At 36.9% G+C, this 16,643-nt stretch overlaps 1 protein-coding gene across 1 annotated transcript; it reads left to right on the top strand.

Moving 5' to 3' along the window:
• The first annotated feature begins 7,652 nt into the window (after window positions 1-7,652).
• On the top strand, window positions 7,653-8,669 carry LOC149264657 (disease resistance RPP13-like protein 4). The gene is made up of 2 exons (XM_089400248.1): window positions 7,653-8,286; window positions 8,422-8,669. The coding sequence occupies exons 1-2, from the start codon at window positions 7,653-7,655 to the stop codon at window positions 8,667-8,669; spliced, it is 882 nt and encodes a 293-aa protein (XP_089256374.1).
• Window positions 8,670-16,643: the final 7,974 nt, after the last annotated feature.

The following is a 16,643-nucleotide window of genomic DNA, read 5'->3' as shown; positions in this document are numbered from 1 at the left end:
AGAGCTTGCAAGTTTATGCTCTTTAATAGATATGCCCTCACCATCTTGAAGTATACCTCTATGAACAAATCCAAAACCCCTTTCAAGTACAAATCAAACCAATGAGAATGTTGCAGAGCTGTAATTTTATTTTTCGCTAGTAGAGTGAAATATAGCATAGAAATTATATATTTTCCACTTTAGTTTGTGTTCCATTATAAATTACTTAGGTAAGTTAATCAACTCTATCACTCAATTTTATTTCTAAGCCATGGGATTCAAATTGCATACACATGTTGAAGGAATTTCTCCATGTTCCTCTCATATCTTTGTATCAACCAAAATCAATGTGGTAATCAAAAGAACAAGGTGTCATAACTACATTAGTACTACCAAGGAACTTTGTGGCTAATAGTCCAACAGTGGTATACCTCTCCATTCTAGTACAAAGTGATATAGTTCGGCAAACACTCTTCTTTAATATTGAAAAATAAGAAAATCTATTAACTTTTCTTCTCAAACTTTAGTGATTTCTCTAAGAAATGCAAGCTTTAATGGCATGGGTATTAAAAAATAAACATACCCTATAGGGCATACAAACCACCCTTATCCATAGTTTCTCTAGTAGATCATGGGCCTAACATATGAAAATGCATAAAAGAAGAAAATGAAAGAACAATGCATCAAATCTATTCAAGAAAGAAGGCCATGTCGCAAAGAAAAAACATGAATAAAATAAATTAAATTAAATTCAAACTAATTGTAAATCACCTTAGTAGGGGCAATGGGGGGCATTGCCCACCTAGTAGCCAATCACAACTGCAAAAGTATGGAGTGACAATAATGGAAGCACTAGTTAGATGCATTCCATGGATATAATCTGACATTAAGTGCAAGTGGGCTTCTAATGTAGAGTGATGTGCAAACCATGGCCATCAATGGCATGAATATGCATATAACATTTACAAAAGGTTTGGCATAGGTATTGAGGGCCACACCTATGGCCATAAGAATTAGAACAACCTCGAACACATGAATGCTGGTAAGAGAGACTATGTATCTAGAAATGTCTATAGAAAAGGGGAAAATAATTATCACGGTTGTAAAATATACCTGTAGTATTGACTTGGACATTGCTATTGAATAAATTGGTACCAAAGAACCTATCAGAAGACCAATCAATCAACATAGGAGTAATGATTACAGATGATATAGTTGTGAAGCTAGGAAAGAAAATGCTTAGAGGGCCTTCATGATCAAGTAATATTGACTACGGAGAATGCTAAAATTGCATTTTATTTCTTTGATTTTTTCAATTTAAATTAACTTTTATACATTAAAACTGGTAAATTGTATCTCCAAGGCTAAAAAAATCTATAAAACTACAAATGGAAGATTACATAATTCCTCGTAAACCATTTAAATGGTATATTCATTGTGACTCCATATTCTTTAACCAAAACATAAAAGATATATAACTACCTTTGGTAGGGATTCCAGGTAAACTTGAGCATCGATTTCCATGGCTTCCTTCAGTATTTGTTTGAGAGAGTCCCCCTGATTGAGAAACAATTTACCTGTATTTTGTCAGAGACCTCCATCAAGAATTTTTGGAGTGAGAAGCAAGTTGGAAAATCTTTCTTTCATCATCTCCACCATCTCTATGAAAGAACACCCAAATTATTCTTTCAATAATTCAAAAACAATGTTCAGTGTATTGTTACAATAATTTGACATGCCTAATTTTATAGAATTCTCGGATTCCTTATATCAAGAGGAAAGTAAATCTACCTTCTCATAGTCTTAAAATGATCTTAAAAATTAGTCTTTTTTAGGATCATCAAAGTTCATTCCAGTTTCTGTATTGTTCTCATAAATTCATGATTTCATATAGATCGAACCTGGGTAAATCCACTAAAAATGGAACCTTACAGACACATAATAGATTACAAACTCAATAATGTTAGCTTTCAGATACATAATGAAATCTTGATTCTTACACCCCAAATAATGTTGAACAAAGCACAATGAAATCTTCATTCTTACATAGCCAAATAATGCTAAACTATGCTCCGTCTCTTGCCATGGCACCCCAACCCTAGTAACTTTTTGTGCACCCCCAACCCCAGTGACCTTTTTTCGTTGAAGTAGGTAGCCCAATGAGTCAAAATTGTGTTTGAACCTTTCCAACTACCTATACAAACCAAGTCAGTCTCAATTGTTTCAAATATCTTGAACGGTTCCAACTACCTTAGCATGATCAATGACTAAACACTCTCCAATCATCTAATAGTATAATCGCTCATACTAATGACAAGTGGTATAGAGATGTTTTTAGAGGGAACCCCTTACTACGTAAATATGTTATATTGTGGATTATATGGCATTTGCATATAAATATAAAATGAATATAAAATATGAAGAAAATAGATAAATAGTGCAAAAGTTATATTTTTAAGGGATTTTATAATGTAATGTTTGCTTCATAAAACTAGAAATATTAGCAACAAGAAAAGAAAACACAAGAAATTAAAAAAGTCACACTTAACTACTCTTCTCTAAAAATTTTGATTTATTTACACATTGATGTTATTACACCCTAAAAATTCTAAATTTATGAATTCTAGATTAATTTATTTACAATTCAAAGTCATTGTAGCTTTGGCTAGAACAATTTTCATAGGATGAAAACAAAAACAATGGTAAACAAAAATGAAATATTAACTGCACAACCATCCGTTTATTTATGAAAAGAAAAGTTGATATCAAGGGCATAGCAAAATTAAGAAAACAATAAAACAATATTTTGTTTTATTAATTATTTTATAACACAGCCTTTTGTATCGATACCACGTGTGATACCCAAGGCATCTAATATCTCGGTTTAATGAATCCCGAAGGAATTTATCATCTCCATAGCGATATCTACCTCTGTTTCATGAAAAAGGGCTTTCCTGATAACGTTGAATATGGTGACCAGTGTTTCATCAACTACCACTACAACAGGGCGATACCAGAAGTACAACTTCTTTAAGTGTCAGCTACTCTACAACCTTCGGCGATACCAAATGCATCTAATATCGATGTTTAAATAAAACCCTAAGAAATAACTCATCTCTATAGCGATAGAGATAACGTGCTACTCTCTGCAACCTGTTCAAGCCATAAAGCAGCACATTACATGTACGTTCAACACCACGCACATTCTATGTACATTCATCAAGTACATAGCCGCACATTATCAAACAAGCCAACAAAATCACTAGACTTCTTAGGGTATCGCCCAGTGTTTTGGAGTACTTGATATTAAAAGTAGTGGATGGAAAATTGTTCACGGCCGTATCCAAGCTGACCACCGAAGAAAATGTTGCAATAGCCCCCGAAGGAGACACCACAATAAAAAGGCAGGCACTGCAGTTAGAGGTAGAGGCTGCCTGATTGTAGATTTGGACATAGGAAACTTTGGGTTGGCCGCCAACCGACGGTCATGTAGTCGTCACGGTTGATGGGCGTCGTTTGTTCCAAAATTACGAGCAGTTTTCAGAGGCAACCAATAAATCCTATGCTATTTGGTATTTAATGTCTTTAAGATAGTATCTAACAGTATTGGATGCCATGCTGACCATTCCAACCATACATAAAACCATGCTATGCATTTGGAGATGCATCTGAGATGTGACGAGATGAGCATGCATGTTACTCCATGTTTTCCAATGGTTCCATTTTTTGGAGCTGGTAGAACCTATAAATATGGACAACAGATGAATTTGAATTTATATTTACAGCTGGAAATTTGAAATTTGAAATTATATTTACCGCTCCGCCAATGTTTTCTTGTAGCTGCTAGTTATTTGTTGCCTTTCCGCATCAGAAATTTGAAATTATGTTTACCGCTCAACTAATATTTTCTTGTAGCTGCTAGTTATTTTTTTCCTTCATCAGGTCGAGCTGCAAGATGCCGATGGGAAAATGTTTGAGGAATTCGTTGTGGTTGATGTCCAGCAATTGAAGTTTGCTGAGATTGAAAATGGTGGGGTAGAACTGGCCGGAAAAGAGATTGGTGCTGAGATTCAGAGTCTTGAGGTCAGATAACAATTGAATTTGAGCTAAAATTACTTCGTTGAGTTCCTTGTTGGAGATATCAGGCGAGATTATCAAACAAGCCAACAAAATCAATAGACTTCTTAAGGTATCACCCAGTGTTTTGGAGTACTTGATATTAAAAGTAGCGGATGGAAAACTGTTCACGGCCGTATCCAAGCTGACCACTGAAGAAATTGTTGCAATAGCCCCCGAAGGAGTCACCACAATAAAAAGGCAGGCACTGCAGTTAGAGGTAGAGATTGCCTGATTGCAGATTTGGACATAGGCAACTTTGGGTTGGCCTCCAACCGACGGTCGTGTAGTCGTCACGGCTGATGGGCGTCGTTTGTTCCAAATTTATGAGCAGTTTTCAGAGGCAAACAATAAATCCTATGCTATTGGGTATTTAATGTCTTTAAGATAGTATCTAACAGTATTGGATGCCATGCTGACCATTCCCACCATACATAAAACCATGCTATGCATTCGGAGACGCATTTGAGATGTGATGAGATGAGCATGCATGTTACTCCGTGTTTTCTGATGGTTCCATTTTTCGGAGCTGGTAGAACCTATAAATATGGATGATAGACAAATTTGAATTTATATTTACCCCTGGAAATTTGAAATTTGAAATTATATTTACGGCTCCGCCAATGTTTTCTTGTAGCTGCTAGTTATTTGTTGCCTTTCCGCATCAGAAATTTAAAATTATATTTACCGCTCAACCAATATTTTCTTGGAGCTGTTAGTTATTTTTTTCCTTCATCAGGTTGAGCTGCAAGACGGTGATGGGAAAATGTTTGAGGAATTTGTTCTGGTTGATGTCCAACGATTGACGTTTGCTGAGATTGAAAATGGAGATTGGTGCTCAGATTTAGAGTCTTGAGGTCGGATAACAATTGAATTTGAGCTGGAATTACTCCATTGAGTTCCTTGTTGGAGAGATCAGGCGAGATTGGTTCTTCATAAAAGCAATGGATGTCAGGGCTGCTACTACCATGGCCAAAGTTAGTGGGGCTGTCCACGGAGCAGAAGGTCTATGCGGGTTATTGTCTTTGCAAACAAATTTCGAAGATCAGTTCGTGAGACGTCACAAGCTAATTCCCAAATTTAGTACAGGATTATCTTGAAAAGAACTACTGTTAAAGCCACAAGATCTAGTAACAACCAATTTGGCTTAGGTACTTTGATTAGATCATCTGGAACTTTCCACTTTTCATAAATAAATATCTAACTAAGCATTACTTCTATGTCTAGTCGTCTGTGGGTATGAAATCCAGATTATAGTTTAATGTTTATTTTCAAAAACACTTCCATTGCAGGTGGTCGAAGTAGAGTGGACATGGAGAAAATGGATTCAGGAGTTGACACTGTAAGAAAAAAATAACTTGCCTCCACAGCATTGGATGAAGTGGGAGGAGTGGTTCGTTACTTATGCTTCAGACGTTTGTAAATTTCTGTTAGGGTTGCAGAACATGTTGATTAACACCAGACCTATCTTTTCCATCGTTGATTTGGCTTTGATATTGAACCTCCTTGTATTTGTGTTACTTCTCCTATTTCTACTCCTTCGAGTATCAGCTCCTCTGATTGCATTGGCTATGGAGTTTGTGACCAAATTATTGCATGTGTAACGCTGGTATACAAACACATATATACATCATTCATATGTTTTGTGAACACCTGCTATTGGTATTGATCTAAATTAGCTGGCCAAAATGGTTTTGTCTTTGAAAAACACTGCCTATTATGGAAGTTACAAAAATACCAAGAGACTCATTATAGGGCTCGTATTTTTTAATATTATGAAAAAATTCTAGATGGATGACATACAGTCTCTGCATAAAGAGTGGAGAAGATCTTAATTTTGAATTTATAAAAGGATTTAACAATGAAATCCATTGACGATGGATGCATGCTTATAATCTCTGTATATCACTGTACAATCTGTCTCGTATATTTTAATACGATGTGGACTAAATCTCTCAGTATTCTAGCTTAACTCTAAATTTATAAAGCTTAACAATCAAACCCATTGATGATTAATATAGGCTTGTAATTTCTGCATATCAATGTTATGTGCCTCTGCACAATCATGCAATACTTACTATATTTTCTTTTGATAATGTTTATTTTTATTTTTATTTAGAATAATCTCACATGAGATTCCTCATTGCTTTTCTATGCACAAAATAGGGACGTAGATACAGATTTCAACACCATACATACTTTATGCCCAATTAAAAGGACACCATTGCCTTAATCCCTTAACACTTGCTAGATTGGGTTTTTAAAGTGGAGGAATTGTATAGCATGAAATTTGAAGAGAAAGTTCACATTTCAAATCAAAAGATTAATTATATTTTGGATTTTTAATATTCACAAATTAAAATAAATTATTAATTTCATATAAAAGAGAAAATATTTTAAAATTTTATGTATATCTCACACATCACAATTTTTATTGTATTAAGTTGTGAAGATCTACAAATCTTCCTTAAAATATGAACCTTAAGTACATTTCAAGGATCTTTAAAACATAAAATTTAAGTACATTTCAAGGAGTGTATATAGATGACATTGGTTCACCTATATTACAATTCATATAGAAATCATATATATTTACTTAAGCTCTACACATGAATCAAATGGGGAGAATTTCGTTGGATCTTTTACTTATAATATATATAGGAACCATATGGAGGAAATTCAGTAGAATCATTTACCTTTTCATCTAATATGGATATCATTCCTCAATACAATGAAATTGTTTTTCTTTCTTACAAGACTCAGTAATTCACATAATTGCAATGAGTTTAAAAAAGTAAAAATAAAGATAGAGTATTATTTTATAGATATCATTGTAATTTCCAATAAAGTAAAAAGAAAAACAACTATTTAAAACGAAACCAACAACAACAAAATTTTCCATAAAATAACTAGCATTTGCACCACATGTTGCAAAGAAAACGCTGTAAGGCAATGATGAGAAACAATAGCATAGAAGAAAGAAGTCAAAAGTCTATGCAATTTTGTTTCTTTATTGATGTTTTTTTTATCATATGTTATGTTTCAGGGAGATTCCAATGGGGATATCTTCAAAGTGAAGGATTTATGAAATATTTTGAAATTTTTTTGCCCGGAACTAGAGAGAACACTAATGTAGAAGTGATGGCAATGTTTATGGTAGACATGGAAGAAATTACAAAGAGATATTCCCAATTGTGAGATAAAAGGGAAAGTTGGTTGTATGGTGAATTTTGGTGCAATGAGCTCTTCTTCTTCAAGTACTTCCCATGGCCCTGTTGTTCCAACAGGCTCTGCAAAGATGAAATTGATCGAAGAGCCCCTTATAGTGGGACAGGATAAAGCATTTTCGATTCTCGAAAAGCTGGTGTTGTTGACAAGGGTGGATCCGGAAAAACTCTTCTTTTGAAGACGCTCTTCAATAGCCAAAAGGTACGCAATAATTCTAAGGATGGTTTATTACTTTGGCTCACTGTTTCCCAAAGTCCCTCTTTTACAAGTCTTAGAAATGCACTCCGTACCCAAATAGCCACACAAAAAATGTAAATTTGGGCGAAAATATGAACGAAGAAGAGGTAAAGCGATGGTTGAATCAGACAGTGCACCAGAGCACCGGGTTTATTCTGTTCTTAGATGATGTATGGGGATGCAATGCTGCAGAATTGTTAGAGGAATTAGGTGTACTGTGCCCTGTAAGGAACCACTCTACCTCCAAAGTCATTGTGAGTTCCAGGGTTCGCGCTGCACTCTTAAAAACAGGTGTCGCAGATGAATACACAATAACAATGGAGGACTTGTCGGAAGATGAGAGTTGGAAGTTGTTTGCTTGTCACACTTTTCCATATAATAATGGAAATCTGCCAGCAAACATAGAAGAGGGAAAAGCCAAGCTTGTGTGTAAAAGGTGCAGAGGGCTTCCCCTCGCTATCAAAGTGGTTGGCAGGGCAATGGCCGGGAGTACTCATCCACAACAGTGGGAATGGGCTGTCCAAAGGCTGCCAAACGTGGACAGTGTGTACAATTGTGTTAGGTTGAGTTATGATGCACTCGGCTATGAGGATGCTGACCTGCAATTGTGCTATTTATATGGAAATCTGCCAGCAAACATAGAAGAGGGAAAAGCCAAGCTTGTGTGTAAAAGGTGCAGAGGGCTTCCCCTCGCTATCAAAGTGGTTGGCAGGGCAATGGCCGGGAGTACTCATCCACAACAGTGAGAATGGGCTGTCCAAAGGCTGCCAAACGTGGACAGTGTGTACAATTATGTTAGGTTGAGTTATGATGCACTCGGCTATGAGGATGCTGACCTGCAATTGTGCTTTTTATGTGTAGCTGCAAACATCTTGGAAGACGCAATCGTTCATGTCCAGTTGGCGATTCAGGTATGGATAGGGGAAGGCTTACTTGCCAAGAAGACGTTGGAACATGAGCATCGACCCGCTTATGATCCATTCGAGCTGGGAAGATATTATCTCAATATTTTAGCAGATCGTTGTTTGATCGAGCCAATGATGAGAGACTTTGATGGGCAAGTACTCTGTTTCAGGGTGCATGACTCCCTGCGTGATATGGCAATCTGAATCGCAGAGGAGGAAGAAAATTTCTACTACCGTGTGGGTAATGGTTTGACAGCTGTGAATGAAAATGAGTGTTTGGGCCGCATTCGGCTTTTGTTGAGCGAGAACAGATTGACTTCTTTCCCCTAATCACATCATCTACACAAATATGCTCGTTGCTTCTCAGTGGAAATCCATATTTAACAAAGATCCCAACAAGGGTGATCAAGAGTATGATCTCCCTTAAGGTGTTCTCTTTAAGTGGGACGTCATTGAAATCATTGCCAAAGAGTATTGGGTGTTTGGAGCAGCTAATATATTTGGGTTTAAGACACATGCCCATCAATACGTTACCTGCATCTTTTACCAGTCTTGTAAATCTAGAGATCCTTGATCTTTCCTATTCTGCCATCCAAGAATTACCGTCCGCCATCCATATGCTGTGATCTTTAAGGAAATTAATCTTGGAGGGATGTAGAGATCTGCAATTTCTACCTCCCTGTATCTCAGGGCTTACCTCTTTGGAGCATTTGGAAACTTATGGTTGCAAGGCTTTTTTGGAAGAAAGATAACGATACCAGATGGAAAAAAAACAGCTTCTATCAACAAATTGGCAAGTTTAACACAACTTAAAACATTACAACTACAAAATAATGAGGAAATTATTAGTGATGGCACACTGGGAAAGATGACTCAAATGAACTCCCTCACATTTTCACTCATAAAGCTGGAAATTCTACCCAACGATATAAGAAACATGTCAAGATTGAGAAGACTGGTATTATTAGAATACTTTCACTTGGTTAAAATGGATTATAATTTTTATGACTTTCAATATTTGGGCTATCTTAAATTTGCTGGTTGTCATTTCTTGGAAGAACTTCCACATCTACATAAACTCAAGGGTTTGAGGCAATTGGAGATCATTGAATGTCCTAGAATAAGTTTGTTTCCAACAAAATTTGGTCGCAAAGGAGCATTTCCTCTTATGGAAACATTTTCTCTTGCTTGGCTACCTACATTAAAGGAGTTGCTTGTAATAGAGAAAGGTGCAATGACTTCACTTAAAATATTTACTATAATGGCATGTACAACATTAAATATATTACCAGAGAGTTATATGGATCTGAAGACACTTCAAAAAGTAAGAATTTTTGGTTGTCCAATAAGAAATATAGGAACTAGAGAGAACACTAATGTAGAAGTGATGGCAATGTCTATGGTAGACATGGCAGAAATTACAAAGAGATATTCCCAATTGTGGGATAAAAGGGAAAGTTGGTTGTATGGTGAATTTTGGTGCAATGAGCTCTTCTTCTTCAAGTACTACCCATGGCCCTGTTGTTCCAACAGGCTCTGCAAAGATGAAATTCTTCTTCAAGTACTTCCCATGGCCCTGTTGTTCCAACAGGCTCTGCAAAGATGAAATTGATCGAAGAGCCCCTTATAGTGGGACAGGATAAAGCATTTTCGATTCTCGAAAAGTTCCGGAAAAACTCTTCTTTTGAAGACGCTCTTCAATAGCCAAAAGGTACCCAGTAATTCTAAGGATGGTTTATTACTTTGGCTCACTGTTTCCCAAAGTCCCTCTTTTAAAAGTCTTAGAAATGCACTCCGTACCCAAATAGCCACACAAAAAAATGTAAATTTGGGTGAAAATATGAACGAAGAAGAGGTAAAGCGATGGTTGAATCAGACAGTGCACCAGAGCACCTAGCTTATTTTGTTCTTAGATGATGTATGGGGATGGAATGCTGCAGAATTGTTAGAGGAATTAGGTGTACTGTGCCCTGTAAGGAACCACTCCACCTCCAAAGTCATTCTCAGTTCCAGGGATCGCGTTGCACTCTTAAAAACAAGTGTCACTGATAAATACACAATAACAATGGAGGATTTGTCGGAAGATGAGAGTTGGATGTTGTTTGCTTGTCACACTTTTCCATATAATAATGGAAATCTGCCAGCAAACATAGAAGAGGGAAAAGCCAAGCTTGTTTGTAAAAGGTGCAGAGGGCTTCCCCTCGCTATCAAAGTGGTTGGCAGGGCAATGGCTGGAAGTACTCATCCACAACAGTGGGAATGGGTTGTCCAAAGGCTACCAAACGTGGACACTGTGTACAATTGTGTTAGGTTGAGTTATGATGCACTCGGCTATGATGATGCTGACCTGAAATTGTGCTTTTTATATGGAAATCTGCCAGCAAACATAGAAGAGGGAAAAGCCAAGCTTGTGTGTAAAAGGTGCAGAGGGCTTCCCCTCGCTATCAAAGTGGTTGGCAGGGCAATGGCTAGGAGTACTCATCCACAACAGTGGGAATGGGCTGTCCAAAGGCTGCCAAACGTGGACAGTGTGTACAATTGTGTTAGGTTGAGTTATGATGCACTCAGCTATGAGGATGCTGACCTGCAATTGTGCTTTTTATGTGTAGCTGCAAACATCTTGGAAGACGCTGTCGTTCATGTCCAGTTGGCGATTCAGGTATGGATAGGGGAAGGCTTACTTGCCAAGAAGACGTTGGAACATGAGCATCGACCCGCTTATGATCCATTCAAGCTGGGAAGATATTATCTCAACATTTTAGCAAATCGTTGTTTGATCAAGCCAATGATGAGAGACTTTGATGGGCAAGCACTCTGTTTCAGGGTGCATGACTCCCTGCGTGATATGGCAATCCGAATCGTAGAGGAGGAAGAAAATTTCTACTGCCGTGTGGGTAAGGGTTTGACAGCTGTGAATGAAAATGAGTGTTTGGGCCGCATTCAGCTTAATCACATCGTCTACACAAATATGCTCATTGCTTCTCAGTGGAAATCCATATTTAACAAAGATCCCAACAAGGGTGTCAGGAGTATGATATCCCTTAAGGCGTTCTCTTTAAGTGGAACATCTTTGAAATCATTGCCAAAGAGTTTTGGGTGTTTGAAGCAGCTAATATATTTGGGTTTAAGACACATACCCATCAATAGGTTACTTGCATCTTTTACGAGTCTTGTAAATCTGGAGATCCTTGATCTTTCCTATTCTGCCATCCAAGAATTACCGTCCGCCATCCATATGCTGAGATCTTTAAGGAAATTAAGCTTGCAGGGATGTAGAGATCTGCAATTTCTACCTCCCAGTATCTCAGGGCTTACCTCTTTGGAGCATTTGGAAACTTATGGTTGCAAGGTTCTTTGGAAGAAAGATAAGGATACCAGATGGAAAAAAAAAAGCTTCTATCAACAATTTGGCAAGTTTAACACAACTTAAAACATTACAACTACAAAACAATGGGGAAATTATTAGTGAGGGCACACTGGGAAAGATGACTCAAATGAACTCCCTCACATTGAAGCTGGAAATTCTACCCAACGATATAAGAAACATGTCAAAATTGAGAAGACTGGTATTATTAGAATACTTTCACTTGGTTAAAATGGATTATATTTTTTATGACTTTCAATATTTGGGCTATCTTAAATTTGTTGGTTGTCATTTCTTGGAAGAACTTCCACATCTACATAAACTCAAGACTGGTAAAATTTTGTTACTGGATGGCATATAATAGACTCAGGTGGCCAACAGACTTGGTTTCCCATTTGGGCAAGTTGAGGCCACCAAATTTTTGTACATGGAACAACTTGTTTTATAAATAGAAAGGCCAGACTTGGTTTCCCATTTGGGCAAGTTGAGGCCACCAAATTTTTGTACATGGAACAACTTGTTTTATAAATAGAAAAAGAAGGAACTCCCGTAGCTTACAAAAAAAATATACACTTTCTACAAGTTAAATATTAAATTGATGTAGATGATATATTCGATCGATAGACATACATATTTAAACTAAATGGTGGATGGGGTGGATGGGGATGTGTTGATTTTTTTCTAATTTAATGGATGACTAGGATTGTTGCGGGGTGAATATCCATGGAATATCCTTTGTCAAAGTGCAGGATCAACAGTTGTGGGAGAAAGAGAGAAGAAGTGATAAAGGGAAAAGGAAAGGAAAAAAATAAATTTAAATAATTAATTTGAACAGACACCATAGTGGAATTCTTAAATGAAAAAACTAAAAAAACTAAAAATAAAATAACTGTCTTGAATTATGAAAAGGAGGGCTTATCCAAAAATTGGAATTCTTCTAGTCAAGAAAGAGGGAAATAGTTAAAAATTATTTATATTCCAAGAATGGGTATAACAAATAGGAAAACTCATGAACCTGGCGGGGGGTTTATTCCTCATTTTTTCTTCTCGAAGAAAAGAGAAGAAAAAAGAAGTGAAAAAGAGGAGTTTCTTTCAAGAATAAAGATATACTTAGATGGCGAAAAATGCCGAGGGGCGTGAACCAAAGAAATGAACAAATAAAAACAAATGTTGGTTACCTAATATCCTTGCAAGGCTACTGTCTAAGATAAATACAATAGCTGCCTAAAACTAGTGGGAGATAAATCTAATGTGCCTTGTGGTGGAAAATATCTCTGCTTAAGGGTAAATATATAGAAACTTGTAGTTTGCAAGGAGTTTCTACTCATATTGCTGGAATAATTTCTTCCAAGCTCAGGGGAAGTGAGTGACGATTATTGTCTGGCTAATGGTCGGGAGGCTCGAATAGACCCTTTATCTTTTAGTGTTTTCAGATATGTTCTTACCTTTAAATATAAAGATAAAAGAGATCTTTATTTTGTTATAAAATTTTGTATACATATGAAATCCTTGCATAGGGAATGAAATAAAGAGAGACAAATTGTGTACAGCAATAGAGTTAATAATCTTATAGAAATTTTCTTCAACGCAAGATATATATACACAAAAAAGGCAGTTAAACCTGGTAAGATATGTTAGTGTAATATCTCTTACCGATATGCGGGGTATGGACCAAACTTAACAAGAAGCAGGTGTATATTCGATGTGCAAGGGAACCTGTAGGTTCCAATTTATCAGAACACAAATTTATATGTATGTTTTGTTGAAATAAAATTGCATGTGTATGTATGTTTCGTTGAAATAAAATTGCATGTGTTTCTTTATTGTTTAGAAAGAAAAAAATGGTATTTGGGACTAATGCAGGCAGCTTGTTATATATATACATGTCTATTATTTGTAAGAAGTACTTAAGTTTGAAAAAAAAACAAAAACAATAGCGTGTTGGTTGTGGAGTGGATACTTTCTCAATTTTAGGAACAGTAGCAAAAGAAAAATAAAAAAATATGTAAAGGTGGGTTATCAAGGACTCTTTTCACCCAGGTTAGCCCCAGGACTACTGAGTCGAGTGACTCTGAGCCCAGGGGCAATCCTATCCTACAAAAAATTGTATATATATATATATGGAGAAATGAGGAGAAAACGAAGTTGCATGTAAAATATTTTCACCATAGGAGGGTTTGTAAATACAAAACCTGACAATTGTTATTACCACTGAAAAATGAGCAACTACAAGACCTACCTAGCTATTCTAATCATGAGGCGAAAAGAATTATAATAATGGAATTAGAATAGACGTATACAAAAGAGAGTAATAGAAGACACTCTCATTATTGCATGTTTAACAATTATCATGTTATGCAATGGAGCAAATACAATTAGCATTTCTAAAACAAGGTTTAGCAAAAAGACAGTTCTACCAAAGAATAACTCCATTTCAAAATAACACTATATATCTGTAGCTAGAAGATTTATGGTAGCTTAAAACAAAATAAAATTTCTAGAACCCATGCGTATATATATAAATACATGAGAAACATTCTACAATCCTTAATTAAAAAACAAAATTATGCATAGTGTTTAAGTTCAAGGTCGGGAAGGTCGTAATTTAAATTACAAAAAATTCCAGGTAGGGGTTCCAACCCTGAGGGTTTATGAATCCCGTCAAACCAGAAAACTGGACACGGCCTCTATTTACAATTAAATAATCTTTAGTCAACCCATAATTTGAGAATCTAAATTCTCGGAGGAAAAACTTGGATGAGACAGAAAAGAAAATTTCAGAGTGGATCTCATCGATTTCATACACCTGAGAGTAACGACTAGAAACCCCAAAGTAAATTTTACGACTAGAATTCACAGCGTAAATTTTACCACTTACCAAGAAACCCCAAAGTTAGGGAGTACTTCCCCGTAGTCACAAATTCATGAGAGTGTGATCCGGTTAGTATCCAACTTCACTACCTGATTAGAATTGTATATAAACTCTGACAGCAATGAAAATAGTTCATTAAGAAAAACAACCGGAAAGGAGGTTGAATTTTACAAAAGCATGCCCGTTATAAGCTCGAGTTGTGTACGCAGTAATGTGCAGTCGTCTAATCACCATGGGAAGGCTCCACTACTATGTAGAACCCTGGGATGGGTGCAACCATAACGAAATGCACCAACTGAGGGAAACCCTTCTTTCCCCATGATAGAGAAGGAGGAATGAGACGATGCGGCTACGACAGGGATATCAATATTACTGTTCGCCTGAGCCGATAATTCCCCAAATTGTTGGTGTTGAAATTGCAGCCATTCCAGTTGCTGCAGGTTTTGACCTGCAAGAACAGAATCCATTGCAAATATGGTCAAGCTGCCATTGTTGCCCCGGTTCAGGCCATCCTCCTCCTCTTCTTCCTCTTCATCTTCCCGCTGTCTAAGGCCCGTCTGTGCAAGAAAATTCTCCACTGGCGTGGCCTGAGTAGTCTGAAAATTAGGCCTGTGAATGTCTCTCCAGACTTGATCAAGACTTCCCCCGGCTGCAACGCTCACCTGGCGCTGCATGGCACAAGGTGGGGAGCTGAGAAGGTGGGTAACTGTATCGATCTTCGCTGGAGTTAGTAACCACGTGGAGGTATGGATAGTTGGTGGTTAATCTGATGGTAGAAGATGCTTCTATCGTCTAACATAGATAATCAATGGTTCATAATCGTCCACGGTAGCAGCTGGGGGTGTTCATTCCAGAGGGAACGCCTTACGGCGTAAATATAATTTACAATAATATTATTTCATAAGCATTATGGAGTCAATCATTGTTGGCATTATGATACATATGTTGTACTTGATGGCAACCCACTCATCTCAGATAATAAATTATAGTGTAGAGAAAAGTTCACGCACTTATATGCAGAGAAAAGTTTATTTCATGTAGAGAAAATTTCACGCACTTTTATGCAGAGAAAAGTTTATTTCATGTAGAGAAAAGTTCACGCACTTTTATGCAGAGAAAAGTTTATTTCATGTAGAGAAAAAGTTCACGCACTTTCATGCAAGGAAAAGCGTGTATATGTTGGAGAACTTACCTTTGGTCCATGGTAGTTAGTCCTTGGTATTTGAACCTATGAGGAAAAGCGCGTATATATTGGAGAACTTACCTTTGGTCCATGGTAGTTAGTCCTTGGTATTTGAACCTATGAGGAAAAGCGCGTATATGTTGGAGAACTTACCTTTGGTCCATGGTAGTTAGTCCTTGGTATTTGAACCTATGGTTTTGGACCATGGTACACACTTTCATGCAAGGAAAAGCGCGTATATGTTGGAGAACTTACCTTTGGTCCATGGTAGTTAGTCCTTGGTATTTGAACCTATGGTTTTGGACCATGGTACCTCGTCAAAAGTGTTGATCTCACGCACTTTCATGGTTGGTTCATGGTATTAGTCCGACAGTTTTTGATCCTATGGTTTTGGCCCGTGGTATTGCATCCAAAAGTGTTGATCTCACGCACTTTCATGGTTGGTTCATGGTACTAGTCCAACAGCTTTTTGATCCTATGGTTTTGGCCCGTGGTATTGTGAAAGGCCTAAGACTATAAAAGAGGAAGGAGATCATTTGGCAAAGTATCTTCTGAATTATCGAATATCTGATAAAGTGCTAGATCTGGAATATTGTGATTGGGTTTTGGTGCAGATCTGGATCTGAATGAAGAAGGAACCTGAGTGTAAGGAGAAGGATAAGTTCTATTGATGGGTCAAAATCTTAAGGCTGGAATAGTGGTATCTCTATATGATTTTGATCTGTGATATGTGGCATACGCTTGATCTATAAATCTAAT

The sequence above is a fragment of the Pinus tabuliformis genome, chromosome 6, assembly GCF_031772625.1.
Source record: "Pinus tabuliformis cultivar Carrire ecotype Pingquan chromosome 6, CPIR1, whole genome shotgun sequence".
Classification (NCBI taxonomy): domain Eukaryota; kingdom Viridiplantae; phylum Streptophyta; class Pinopsida; order Pinales; family Pinaceae; genus Pinus; species Pinus tabuliformis.
This window is presented reverse-complemented; position numbering and strand designations above follow the sequence as displayed.

Excerpts from the sequence above, each read along its gene's own strand:
- LOC149264657 (XM_089400248.1), top strand. The coding sequence starts at position 7,653 with ATGAACGAAGAAGAGGTAAAGCGATGGTTGAATCAGACAGTGCACCAG. Across the intron at positions 8,287-8,421 it reads TGGCAGGGCAATGGCCGGGA|CTGCAAACATCTTGGAAGAC; the intron begins GTACTCATCCAC and ends TTTTATGTGTAG.